This window comes from Mauremys mutica, chromosome 2, assembly GCF_020497125.1.
Source record: "Mauremys mutica isolate MM-2020 ecotype Southern chromosome 2, ASM2049712v1, whole genome shotgun sequence".
Classification (NCBI taxonomy): Eukaryota; Metazoa; Chordata; order Testudines; family Geoemydidae; genus Mauremys; species Mauremys mutica.
Window position 1 is genome coordinate 182,401,177 of NC_059073.1, and position 13,898 is coordinate 182,415,074.

The following is a 13,898-nucleotide window of genomic DNA, read 5'->3' on the forward strand; positions in this document are numbered from 1 at the left end:
GTACAAGATGTCTCAACAAAAAAGGATGAGGAAAATCTATGCCTCAGCCCGGGAGAAAGGAGAGAAATAGCAGAGATGGCATTACACTACACCGTACTAGATCAAGAATGGACGGTAATGATAAATGGACACGCCGCAAATCAAGCCTAGGTGTGTATCTGAATCCTTGGTGGGTCATACTCACCTGTGCGACACCTCAGGTGTCTGTCATTCCCCTACACCTTTATATCTTGTTATGCCAAGACTATGTAAGGTGGCTTCACTTTTCACTACCTTGCTTAGTGGGGGTGGGGAGACACGGGTGTCAGGCATGTTGTGTGTAGCAACATGACCTGCTTTTGTATATTAAAGAGACAGGGTGGGTGAGGTAATATCTTGTATGGGACCAACTTCTGTTGGTGAAAGAGACAAGTTTTGAACTTACACAGTGAACATGGTGCTACTTAGGAGCTTTCAGGAGGAGGGTAAGTGAGCTTACCTGTGGAGCCAACTCTTTGTTCCCCAACTTTGGGATAGAAAACTACTCCATTACTTCCCCCATCACCACTTTATTTTGGTGGTTACATTACGTTTCTCCTCTGGAAGAACCTCCTGCCCTCCCCTTGCTATCTCTGCTTCCTTCCTGCCAAAGAAACTCCCTCCTGATCTGTCTTCTTCCCCATCTGCCCCCTAAATCCAACTTCACCACCACCAACTTCTTCGAGGTCCCTTTAGAGTTATTGCCCAGGGCTGTGGGGACTTGCTGGTAGTTTTGCAAAGTCAGCCTTTAACTCGCTTCCCCCCACCACTGACCACGTTCATGTGGGTCTGGCGGTGCAATGAACAGGCACCCAGAAGAGGATTTTCTTGTCTTTTCTTTCCAGAATACCTTGGCCACAGGCCCTACGGGAATGTCGCAGTGACACAGGGAACATCTAACCTCAGATCCAAGCCAATCCGGAATCTGGGAAATGCAATATAATAATTATTGATTATTATTAATGATGACAGCATTGGGTTCTTTCACCAAGGGGCTTCTCCCAACAACCTAGAACAGGTGTTTCCCCTCCTCCGGCAGCGGGACAAGGGCTCTGAGTGCGCTCAGGGATGAAGCCAGCTGTAGGAAGAGGGCTTGAGAGCAGAAGCGGGCGCTGGGTGGAGCGTCCTTTGCTGGGGGAGGGCGGCAGGAGGAGCTCGCCAGATCTCCGCCTGCCCCAGCTGAGCGTCCGTCATGTGCTGGGAGGGGTTCGCCCCGACTCCTATTTCAGGAAAGTTTGCACCAGCTCAGGGCTTGCACCATGGCAGGGCAGGCGCAGAGCAGGCCTGAGTTGCAGCTGCAGCAGCAGCCGGCGGCGCCGCCATGGGGAGAGCTGCTGTCCTTCCAGTACTTCCAGCGCCTGTGCCCGCCCGGGGCCGGCTACGGCTACAGCGGGGGCAGCGTGCAGGGGATGCGGGAAAGCGAGTTCGGCAGGCTCGGAGGTAACCCGATCTGTAGTGGAGGTGGCTGGGAGGCAGCCCCCCTGCGGCCGGGGAAGGGGCTGGGGGCTCGGCTCGGCCACCGAGAGGGCCTAGGGCAGGCAGCTGCTTATACAACTTCTGCCCCCCCCCCCTTGGCGTGCGCCGCAGCTGAACCGAAACTGAAACACACCAAGTTTATTTCCTTCGCAGAAGTTTGAAAAGGCGCTGGCAAGTTGAGTGGTTGGAGTGTAAGTGCAGGCTCCTTGCAGGAGAGGACCCCACACACTAGGCACATCTTGTCTGCACGCCCCAGAGCTAGAGAGCCCGGATTTTACCCCGTCAGAGGTTGGGGGTTTGCTGTAGAGAGGGTCAGGCCCGGTCCCTAGCGTTTGAGACCAAGCGCTCTAATCAGTCTGACAAAAATATTCTCCCCCTTCTTGCTCACCTTTCCCTCCCTTCGCCCTTTGGATGTCACCATGTCATCTGTTCACCATCCGGGACTTGAATTTCTGAGGTAAAAAGCCAGGGGAGAAAGCCCATTTTAAAAATAAAAAGCGATATTGTATAGGGCTAAAAGCAGCCAAAAAAGGACACAAACCCTGCTTGTTTTCCCACCTTTTCAGGTCACCTTTAAACAGGACTTAAATTTTCTTCATTGATCTGAGTATTGACATAAGTAAAGGACGTTCCTTTTTATATAATTATAACATTTTAAAATCGTATTTGTATTGGTGTAAAATGATACAGATCTTCACAGGGAACTAATGAAAAAATACACCAATAGCTTTAAAAACAACAGTACAATTCACAACATTTAGGAGGAGAAGGATTTTAATCTCAACGCATCTCTAAGTGAGTGACATTTCTCTTTGTATAGATCGGGGTAGGCAACCTATGGCACAGGTGCCGAAGGCGGCACGCGAGCTGATTTTCAGTGGCACTCACAGTGCCTGGGTCTTGGCCACTGGTCCAGGGAGCTCTGCATTTTATTTAATTTTTAAATGAAGCTTTTTAAACATTTTAAAAACCTTATTTACTTTACATACAATAATAGTTTAGTTATATATTATAGACTTGTAGAAAGAGACCTAAGAACATTAAAATGTATTACTGGCTCGCGAAACCTTGAATGAATGAAGACTTGGCACACCACTTCTGAAAGGTTGCCAACCCCTGGTATAGATGTTTATTTTTCAAAGTCAAACTTTGCTTTCCCATATCCAAGCTGATATTATATTGGCAATAAGAATAAAGGGCATATCAGTGATGTACTGTTATATGTTTAAGAGCCATGCCCATGGCTGCTGTGACCACAAGACTTTCGGAAAAATTAAAATAACACAGGGAGCAAAGTAAGTAACATACCCACAGATCCAATCCTAGATTTGTGAGCAAGTCAATATACTCATTTTACTAAGAATATTTTTATTTTGTCTATTCTCTTTTATCACTTCTGTGGAAATGTTTCTTTTAATAGATTATAGGATCTGTGTTCAACTCACTAATGGTTCAGTTTGTGACACTGGCCTTTAAAATTTACAGCAAAAGGCCAAAACGAGTGAAAGAGAGCAAGGGATAGTTTGAGATGATTGAGCATTTTTCTTTAAAGAAACAAAGATTTATAGAATTTTAATTTGAAGACATAGCACGTCTGACATCAGTTATTCATATTTGGGAAAGTTTGCAAACAAGTTTGTGTGTGACAAATAAACTTGGACCAAAATTTTAAAAACAGGAGCTTAAAGTTAGGATTCTAAATCCCTAGAGACCAGCGGTTCCCAAACGGGGTTCATGAACTCCTGGGGGTTCGCAAAATGTTACAGAGGGTTCTCGGGGAAAAAAAATCCCTAATAGCAGACAGAGCTGTCCCTAGGAACCCCAGGCAGCATGGGGCCAGCAGCCTGGAGCCCCTGGACTTCCAAGAGCTAAGCAGATCAAAGCAACCATATCTATCACACTGAGGAGATTTAAACTTCAAGACTCCTTCTAAGAAATGGAAAGGGAGGTGGATATTTTTTGCTGTTTTTAAAATTAAATAGGCAGCTAGTATTGTTTTTAAAATTATTATGAAGAACAAGTTTAAGCTTTGTTGTAACGTGCGTTGTTTGCCTGGACTGCTCAAGACCTGAATGTTTGCGTAGGAGGAACGATTTGAGTTTGCTTCTTAAATACCTTCATGTTGTTTCACATCTGATACTCCTTGATGAAACCTAGGAGCCTTGTCTTATAACAGGTTTATTCAAAGTGATACAAGCTACAAAAGTAAGATCTTGGAAGAGTGTTGCTGTTTTCATAATGTAATAAAAATACTGTAATGATAAATAATAATAAATAGTGTGTAATAAGCATGTCATAAAACAAATTTTATATTTCCAAGATCAATGTTTTTATAATTTATACTCGGGTAAAGGAGAAAATCCCTGGAAATATTCAGGTTTGCGAGACTTCACATTTTAGTGAAAGGGGTTCACAGGTTGTTAAAGTTTGGGAATCACTGCTATAGACACTTATACAAGTGACCTGATTTTCAAAAGTGCTGAGAACCCAGTAGCTCCTATTAACTTCAGTACTTTTGAAAATCAAGCCTTTTAAGTGTCTATAGCTCGGGGCTTTCAGTGAGCTCTCTGTGAATAAATCTCTGCACCCACATTGCAGAATCAGGGTCTAAAAAGAGAATTAGGATCCTAGCTTTAGGTATCCATTTTGGAAAACCTTGGCGCATATATAGAAATCTACTGAGGTTTGATTTTGTGGCATGCATATAAGTCTCAGCAGATTTTGTTACATCAGGGTATGGGCGTTTCCAGGGGAAAATAAATATTGAGCATAAAATAGAATGTATGATAACCCTAAATTGCATGTTAGTCTGTGTCACGGTGACCTGAATTGCCCAATCTAGCTGGCATTCAGATATCTCTACTTCTTTGCCTGTCCCTTCCCCCTCCCCCATTCAGGATGTAATTTTTTTGAGTGTTTAAAAGGCTCCAGAGCATTTAGCCAACCAGCAGCTTTCAGTAACCTGTCAGGATCTCCTTCCTGGGGCCAGGACTAGAAGCTTTATATCATGGAGGGCCCAACGTCATCTGTGAATATGGGTCCGGAGCATACAGAGTTTTTCAAACTAACCTTCAGATTGTACCTCCCTCAGCTGAATGAAAGTTGTTGGGCTTCTCCATTTCTGCTGCAGGAAACTCATCCCTTCTGGGACAGAAACTAATTGAGCAAGAGGTGAAAGAGGGGGAAAAATATTTCTCGTCGTTCCTGATAATGAATAAGGCAATAGGGTTCAATGCATATGTGGTCAATAAAAGAGTTCAGGATAGTCACCGGGGAAATCCTCATGCCATTTCTTGAGGATGGCAAAGGACTATGAACTTTGAACCCTGTAGAAGCTTACATGCACATAGGAATACTCCCCAAGTACTTAGAAATATCTTCTTTGTAGAGGAACAGCTCTGCAGTTCAGGGTTTTGCCTTTTGGGTTGGCATTGGTGCCACAAGCTTTTGTGAAATGCTTAGTTATGACTATCTGCACAGGCTAGTATTGCATGTGTTCTCCTGGGATGACCTAGTCCTTCTCCCCATTGCCAGGCAGGAATCAAGTAGACCTAGACCGTCCCTGACCAGTATTTGTCTAACCTGTCCTTAAATGACGGGGATTCCACAGACTCCCCACGTAACAGGCTCCAGTGCTTAAATATCCGTAGAGTGAGAAAGTTTTTCCTAATATCTAGCCTAATTCTCCCTTGCTTCAAACTAAGCCTGTTGCTTCCTGACCTACCCTCAGTGGGCATGGAAAACAGTTGATCACCATTCTTTATAACTGCCTTTAATGTGTAAGAAGACTTTTATGAGGGCCTCCCCAGCCTTCTCTTCTCTAGATTAACATGCCCATTTTTTTTCAATCTTTCATCATAGGTAATGTTTTCTATACCTCTTACCATTTTTATTGCTCTCCTCTGGACTCTCTCCAGTTTGTTCACATTTTTCTTTAAGTGTGGTGCCAAGCTGGATAGTACTCCAGCCGAAGCCTCACCAGTGCTCTGTACCGCCAAACAATTACCTCCAGTGTGTTATGACACTCCTGTGAATGCATTCCAGAATGACATGCCAGTTTACAAAAGGAGCGAGCTTCAAGCGTTAGTGATTGATCCATCTTATACCAGATTTTACAAAGTAGTCCTTTTGAGTCATCCAAGAATCCCCTCCAAGGTGGGCAGTGTCCTTATCTCACCTTAATGAGCTTGCTGTTTTGACACCATTTCCCCCCCTACCCAGGGGTGAAAGTAACTTACAGGACTTACCGGAGTCCTGAGGGGGCGTGGCCTCAACCGGAAGAGGCGGGGCCTCTCAAGATTTAAAGGCCCTGGGGCATTGGCTGTGGCTGGGAGCCCCAGGGCCTTTAAATCAACCAGGGGCTCCCAGCTGCATAGGTGGCTGGGAGCCCCTGGGGCTCAGGGGCAAATTAAAGGGCCCGGGGCTCGGGCACCGCAGAGCTCCAGGCCCTTTAAATCCTGGCCCCAGCCCGGCAGCCAAGCTCGGGCGTGGATTTAAAGGGCCTGGGCTCTCCGCAGCTGCGGGCAGCCCAGATCCATTTAAATTCCCTCTGCAGAAGCTGGTGTGGTCTGGCACGCCATACTGGCTCTTGCCGGCACGCCGTACCGGACCGGACCGGCTTACTTTCACCTCTGCCCCTACCCTAGTATAGCCACCCTAAAGCCTTTCTCATAATGGAAGAGGATAAAGTGTCCTAGAGTTCTACTTGGAGTGAACTAAAACATTCAAAGTCCTTCCAACTTTTTGTTTTCAGTTGACATCAGTTCCTTAGATGATGCTGTCACTAAGTGGACCATGTTGAAATGCTTCTCTGATTGTAGCTTGCATTGTTATGGTGTGACTGGCCTAAAAGTTAGAAGGCCATATCAAGGCTTGCTTGATCTGAGACAGCCTCACTACTCACCCTTGGTGCTGGGTTGAGCGATTGTGGCCTAAATGCATAATGGTTCTCATGATTATTGGAAAGAAATCAATGCTGGGTATGAAACACAGATCTGTTCTGCCTAAAATAAAGGTGAGATTTGCGAAAGTGCTTAGCATTGGCCTAACCCTACTCCCATTGAAATCAATGGGAATTTCACCACTGACTCCAGCAGGGAAAAAAAAAAAAAGTTGCCCAAATCTCACTTGTAAAGCTTTGTGAAAAGATAAAAAGAACTAGTGCAGTTCCTTAAATCATTGGGGGTCTGTTATGCTTAACACATAAGCCTTAAGACTTTCCTTTTAAGCAAAAGTTTATCTGTAAGTTTCTCCTTGGAGGATGATTAACTGACAGATTGGGCAATACTTTCTAAACGTATGCGTGGAGGCTTTTAAACTGATCCCTATCTTATAGGCAAGAGAGTACACACAGCATGTGACCTTGGCCTTAAACTCACGAGCAAAACACTTATCTATAGCATAGGGTCAGAGTATTAACCTTTAATTTAGAAACAGTTAAAAAAATCAATAATGTTTCACAGTTTAAGTAATAGGATCTAATATACTTTATGTTGAATGATTTGCTATAATGAAATCACAGCACTAAAGAAAAAAAATCATGTTCAAGCTGTATCATGTCTTTGAGAAGTGGACGTACTGTATATAATATAGTATATTACATTTAATCCCAAAGTACTTTTCCAGTTATAGGTCTGTTCCTGTACTCCTTTCCTAGAGAAAGCTCTCTTTGACTTCAGTGGGAGTTGTTGCAAGAATAATGAGCACAGGAGGAGCACAGCCCTATATACAGATGCACCCAGAGAGAAGAATCTACAGGGCACTAGAGTGACCACCTGTCTTCTAAGAAATAAATAATCCTCACTTGCTGCCTAATGTTCCAAATCCCATATCAAGTTAATAGATGGTGCTCATCCATATTTCAGCAACAAGCATGCAAAAAATCATACAATACTATGGTGCTGTGAAGTCTTTTGTGCATAATTTTGTACAACTAATAAAAAAACATCATGGGTGTTGGTCCCTCAATAATAAATTTAGTCTTGAATTATTAATTAAATTGTCCTTTATTTCCTTGAAATGTGGGTGGTCACTCAAAGTTGTCACCTATTTTCATTCTGTTTTTCAATAACAAAACAAACAACATTTAGGTATTTGATCTTTGTCTCCTCCAAATAATTACTTTCTCATATTACTGTTATCCTAGGTCTTTGTCTCTAAATAGGATAGTGGGGCAAATAGTTCTCAAGACAGCATTATTCTGTTGGTAAGGGTTATTAGACAAGCAGTATCAGTTCTGTCCTCTGGGAGGAGAATAATCATAGGCATGAGTTCATCTATTATTTCTGTCCTGGTTGAAATCAAGAATTAGTGAATGAAGGTTGGAAAGATTTTTTTTTTCCTTCAAATGGTGTGAATTAATTTTTAGCCTTAAATCTTTTCATAATCCAGCACCACTCAGTTTTATTATTTACTCCGCAATGGTAAAGATGAAATCATGTTGGTGTTTGATCTGAGAGCTGTGTCATATGTATATGAATCCCTGCTGATTTGCAGAACAGTAATGATTTGTACACTGGCACATCAGCCCTTTTAATCTTTGTTTTGTAGGCTGAGACCTGCTTTCCCCTTCAGCAGAAATCTGTTATTTACTGTTGGAGGTGAGAACATGTTAGTAATGGTCTGGTCTCAATATGTGTGTAAAGATTACTTTGATAATTAGGATTATATTTATGTCACTAATTTAATTATCACCCAACCAGGTTAAAAAAAAAAAAGTGCAGGCATGTTCTAGTCAGACAGATGGAGCTTAATTATGCCTTGTCGAAAGCTGAGCCACCCAAGCCCTGACAGTGGCTGGAGGTATTATACCTTTTGAAAAAGTAAAATGTCTTCACTGGTGCGAGGGGGTGAGCATGCAGGTGGAAACCAGTGCTCCCCCCTCCTGCCACAGTGGAGCAAACCTGAGGTGCAGGGGGATGGATGGGGCCAGGCCCAAGTGTCGCAGGGTTCACTCACCGCAAGTGACGCCTCCTCCTGACCGTCCTGGGGATCAGCTCTGGGCAGGCGTTGCGCCCTCTTCCGGCAGCGTCTCTCCCACCACCCTCTCATCCTGCAGCCCCTCTGGCTCCAGGAACTGTAGCCTCCTCTTTGTGACTTTTTTCCAATTTGCTACTGAAAAGGAGGGGGGGGGGAATTGGAAGAAGGGGGAAAGCAAACTCATCCCAATTTTTTCATTTTTGAATTTCAATACAAAAAAAAGAAAAAATTTAAAATTCCTAAAAATCTTTCATCAACATTTTCATTGGGCCTTTCCCCCCCCCCCGCCAACCAAAAGAAACAATTAGTTTACACATTGACCAGCTCTGATTCACACTCATGAATCCTCACTCCTTTTAACAAAAGCCAAACAAGTATGTGAAACATAGATACAAACAAGCAACCTAAAGCACAATGGAGTACTGAATAGAATACAATGCTACCTAAACTTATCTGGGAGATTTATTACTATTTGTATTATCACTGCGCCAGACACCTGAATCAGTGATCAGGGCTTCATTGTGTTAGGTGCTATACACAAATCATAAAAAGATAGTCCCTGCCCCAAAGAGCTTACAATCTAAGGGCCAGAATATGACCTGTCCTATGTGCCAATGGAAGGCAGGAGAGGGGGCAGCAGGTGACCTTACTTTCTTGGACTGGTGCACCCTACCACCACTTCCTGTGCATGAGAGTGAAGCAGACTTTACAGAGCGTTGTACAGGTAGATGGGAAGGTCAAGAAAGGGCATGGAGTGAGTGGGAACCTAACAAAAATTACTGCCGCCCAAAGCCAGGTCTAAATAACAAGCTCCCCCTTGGGCTGCTCCAGGGGCAGTATAACACCACATGCTGGGCTAGATCACACATTGATGGTGTACCCCCAGGTAACGATAGCATACATGATGGTGTGCTATAAAGGTCTACCAATATGAGTCTGGGAGTGTCACACACCACTGATAAACCACACGTCAGTAATGACAGTCATCTGAATAACATGCTAGTATAACCTTTATACCACATCACACTGTCATGTGTTCTGCATGTTTTACAGGGAAAAACTGTTTCAGAGAATATACAAAAATTCTTGTGGGACTATTTTGGCATGTTTCCTGTGAAGCTAGTTGATCCAAAAGTACTGGACTTGAAGGGAAAGGAAAATTATAACAAATACATTTTTAAACTCTCTAAAAATGATCGAAAGTATCTTTTCTAGACATAAAAAAGGTCATGACTTAAAACCCCAGCATCTCAGAAACTACTGGTTACGGAGAGAGAGTAGAGGAAACTGGGATTTGCTCTCCCCAACCACACAGAGCTTGTGTTTCTAGCTCCCATTAGGCATGAATTATGTGACCGTAAACCTGTCATGGGCCACTACTGAATATCCCCCCATGCTGCACTGCATTTTAGAAGGGTAAATTTTGGTTTGTTAGGGGAAAGAAGCTGGTGTTTGAAGGTTTGTAACATTAGAATACATCCCAAAGAAGATTGATTAATGCGTGGAGTGCCGGTGGTGAGAGGACCATGTTACATGCAGCTTATTATATGGCTGTTCAGTTGATTGCATTACTATCACCACAACAATGTGATGTGAGACAATCTTACTAACAGCTCCTGTAGTTTCTGATTGTATAAATGGTTAACTGAATATGACCCTTTCTTAATATATTTGTCTGTGTTATCTAATGAGCTCACGTTAAGAAGTAGAGTAGGAGCTGTTTGAGTGTAAAAAGGATTTAATACAGAATATAAGCATAAAGTCAACAATGCATAGATGTTTCAATTTTTTTTCTCTTCACAAATTTTCATAGCAGCAACGTGTCATTAGGAAATAGTCATCTGGCACATCATGATTCAAAAGGTTATCACTAGTACACATTGTGTAGCACATGCAGTGCTGCTTGATCTTTTGCTCTGGTGTTGATGGACTGAGCTCCAAATAAACAGTAGTCCCCATCATGAAACTGCCATAATCTTTCAACATTGAAGGAATTTTTAGTTTTAAAAGAGGAAAAAGATTTCCCCAAAGATTCAGGGGTTGTCTTCTGTTTCTGGCAATTGCATTACTCAGATTGATATATGGAATGTAGTTTCTAACCTCAGCTTTGTCATTGCAATACATTTCTCAGACGTGTTTGAGAAACCATTGTACCGGTTCATTTAAATGCATGTGTTATAGTATGAGGCTTTTAAAACTGTAAACTCAGCTGAAGAGTCTAGGAAACAAGTCTGTAAGTAACAAGTCTGCTGCTGCTGTAAGTAATGGTGCAAGTTCAGACTTTTCATTTGTACTTTGCAAGTACAGACAGGATCAGTTGTGACTGGATCCTTTGGCAAAAAGGGTTCAGATTTGGGTGCCTTAGGCACTTGTATCCACATTTAGACTCCTGTGTCTAAATCAGTGTCTTGATTTAGAGAGGAGCCTCTGGGAAGTCAATGGGTGTTGCACATTCTCAGGCACTAATGACTAATTTTCAGCACCCCAAGTTTGAACATTTTAATTTTAATGTTCAGACATGTTAGTGTGGGATCCCTATAAGGGATATCTATATAAGGCATAGTAGTGTTCACTTTGTTGTATAATAAATGAATATGTCAATACAGGGAAGAGATTGTATTGTAAAAGGAGAAGCTGCTTTCTGATCGTTCACTGAACAGATTGAGCATATATGAAACTTTTCTTGCTTGAAAACATTCTTGCTGTTGGATTTTTATATTCAGCAATGACTACTTCCAGTTAAGTATCAGAGGAGTAGCCGTGTTAGTCTGGATCTGTAAAAGCAGCAAAGAGTCCCGTGGCACCTTATAGACTAACAGACGTTTTGGAGCATGAGCTTTTGTGGGTGAATACCCACTTCGTCGGATGTATGTCACGACGTTTTGGAGCATGCATCCGACGAAGTGGGTATTCACCCACAAAAGCTCATGCTCCAAAACATCTGTTAGTCTATAAGGTGCCACAGGACTCTTTGCTACTTCCAGTTAAGGTTTTTTCCACTGTAATGTTGCCATGTGGTAGTTCCATGTGTTAGATAGAAATACACAGTTAAGAAAACACCTATTTCTATGTACATATTACATACCATTGTATTAGATATAGAGCTATTTCTTTTTTTAAAATAAGATAAGATTATTAATCCAAAGAAATCCCATACATTTTAAAACAGAGACATGGTCAAGTTGATATCAGTGGAATTGCTACTCTAGATTTACACTGGTGTAAGTGAGATTGGAATCTGACCCACAGAAGCCTCTGCTATGTCAGGGCTGGGCAAACCTTTTGGCCCGTGGGCCACATGGGCGTACAAAACTGTATGGAGGGCCGGGTAGGGAAGGCTGTGCCTCCCCAAACAGCCTGGCCCCTGCCCCCTATCTGACTGCTCCCGACCCCTGAATGGCCCCCTCAGGAGTCCCCACCCATCTGACCGCCCCCCCCCCCCCGAACCTCCGCCCCATCCAACCACTCCCTGTCCCTTGACTGCCCCCCTGGGACCCCCTTCCCCTTATCCAACCCCCCGGCCCCATGGCTGCGGGGGAGGAGGAACAGCGGGGGAGGGGCCCGGGACTAGCTTCCCAGGCCAGGCAGGACTGTCCCGTGGGCCGGATGTGGCCCGCGGGCCATAGTTTGCCCACCTCTGTGCTATGTTCATGTGTTATTAGTGATTTGTTTATTGTAGCACTTACCATAAGTGCTAGGTGCTTTCCAGACATTCAAGAAGGGATGGGTACTTGCTCCAAGGAGCTCCCAGTCTCAGGACAGACACAAATAAACAGAGAGGGGAGGGTCAGTTTATATGCCAATCAACTTGATTCACTGTATACATCATAGCAGAAGTGGGTCTTAAATGTGAAAAGAAGCTTTATGGTTAAGCTGGGGAAGATCATACCAGGCACAGGGGGCTGCCTCATAGAAATCACCAATGAGAGAAGCTGACAAATGGGCAGACAAGTCCGGGAACATTGGCAGAGCAGAGAGGATGGTGAGGAAGACCTGAACCTTGGCCAGGGAAGATATTTGGGGTGGGGGAAAAGAGGGCATGTAGAGCTTTTTAAGATGTCTCTAAGGCATCTATAACAATGATTTCTAAGCACCAGGTATGAATGTATACTAGGCATATTGTACTTAAAATGGCATTTTAAAATATTTTGTTAGGAATCTTTCTGTACTTCACCGAGGTCACTGATTCAGAACACAGCAGTTTGAAAAGGGAGCAGAAAGTGTTCATGAACAGTGAGTCAGTTTTGTGTGTTTGTGCTCTCATATTCATCCTTGATGACAAAATAAGTTGTAAAATATACTTGTCATGGGACTGCTACCGTACACAACCACATTAGTTTTCTATCTGGTGTATGAAATCTGGGTATGAAACGAGATAGAGAAATTTCCCCAAACAAGATCTATTATTCTCTTATTGTCCTATTTCTTACTATCTTCCTCTTTCTCTTTCTGTGTAGGAGCCAAGGGAATATTATATTTGCAAGAGGAGGAAGAAGATGTGATTTCAGTGTTCATTCAGACCAGGCTCTGAAGCAACATGTTCTAAAACATTTTCAGAGCAGCTTAGGAACAATAAAGGCAGCAAAGAATCCTGTGGCACCTTATAGACTAACAGACGTTTTGCAGCATGAGCTTTCTTATGATACTTAGGAACAATGTTAATCAGACAACGTTTTTCTCAGTTCTGGATTCCCCTGAGTAGAGACTTATCCAATTTTTTGACATGCATAAATGAAGGAGTAAGATGACAACAACAAACTCACTTTTACTAGTAAAATAACTAGTACCTGAACTTGAGTCTCTGGAGATGGAATCGTGTGCTTGTTTAATGTTTGGAAAGATGACAACCTTATTTTAACAAGTATTCATTAATGTAATTTTGTGAGATAATTTTATTAACATATGACCTTAGGATACTGAATACCACTATGCACATCCCTATGCATACTTGTTAAGAGTGCAGCTGAAGGTAAAAGGCCACATGAATGACCTGAAGTAAGGATGCAACCTAAACATCCTACCTCCTATCTGAGAGAGAAATCGAAGGTGCAAAACTTTCCTATTTTTAAGTCTCTTGTGCTCTTATACCACTGCGTGTAAGAAGTTGTCATAATTACTGCTTTTGTTGGGTAGTTACTAATAGTTTCAAGGATGTGGTGATGTGTAGGCCTTTGTGTATGCATGCCAGTGCCCTTCATTAAAACAGGATAGGCCTGATGATGGGTAATGGTCCCATCCACTAGTGCCATTAATGTCTCCAACAGCATATTAAGCAGGGGCCTGTGATTGGGAACAACATTATTTTCCTTTTATTTGTACTTGCCAATAATCTCTTTGTGAAATCATGAATGCATTTTACCAAATAAAATGTAAGTGAAAAAATGTATGATGAGATCTATCTTTTGAAGCAGAGAAGAATATGGAGT

At 42.8% G+C, this 13,898-nt stretch overlaps 1 protein-coding gene across 2 annotated transcripts in view; it reads left to right on the top strand.

Annotated features, from left to right (window-relative positions):
• The first annotated feature begins 1,197 nt into the window (after positions 1-1,197).
• The window catches only part of MOCOS (molybdenum cofactor sulfurase), a 387,414-nt gene continuing 374,713 nt past the window's right edge, over positions 1,198-13,898 (top strand). For both annotated transcript variants that reach the window (XM_045006427.1, XM_045006428.1), the window contains exon 1: positions 1,198-1,458. In XM_045006427.1, the coding sequence (XP_044862362.1) occupies positions 1,278-1,458 (181 nt within the window). In that variant the 5' untranslated portion in view covers positions 1,198-1,277. The remainder of the gene's footprint in view (positions 1,459-13,898) is intronic.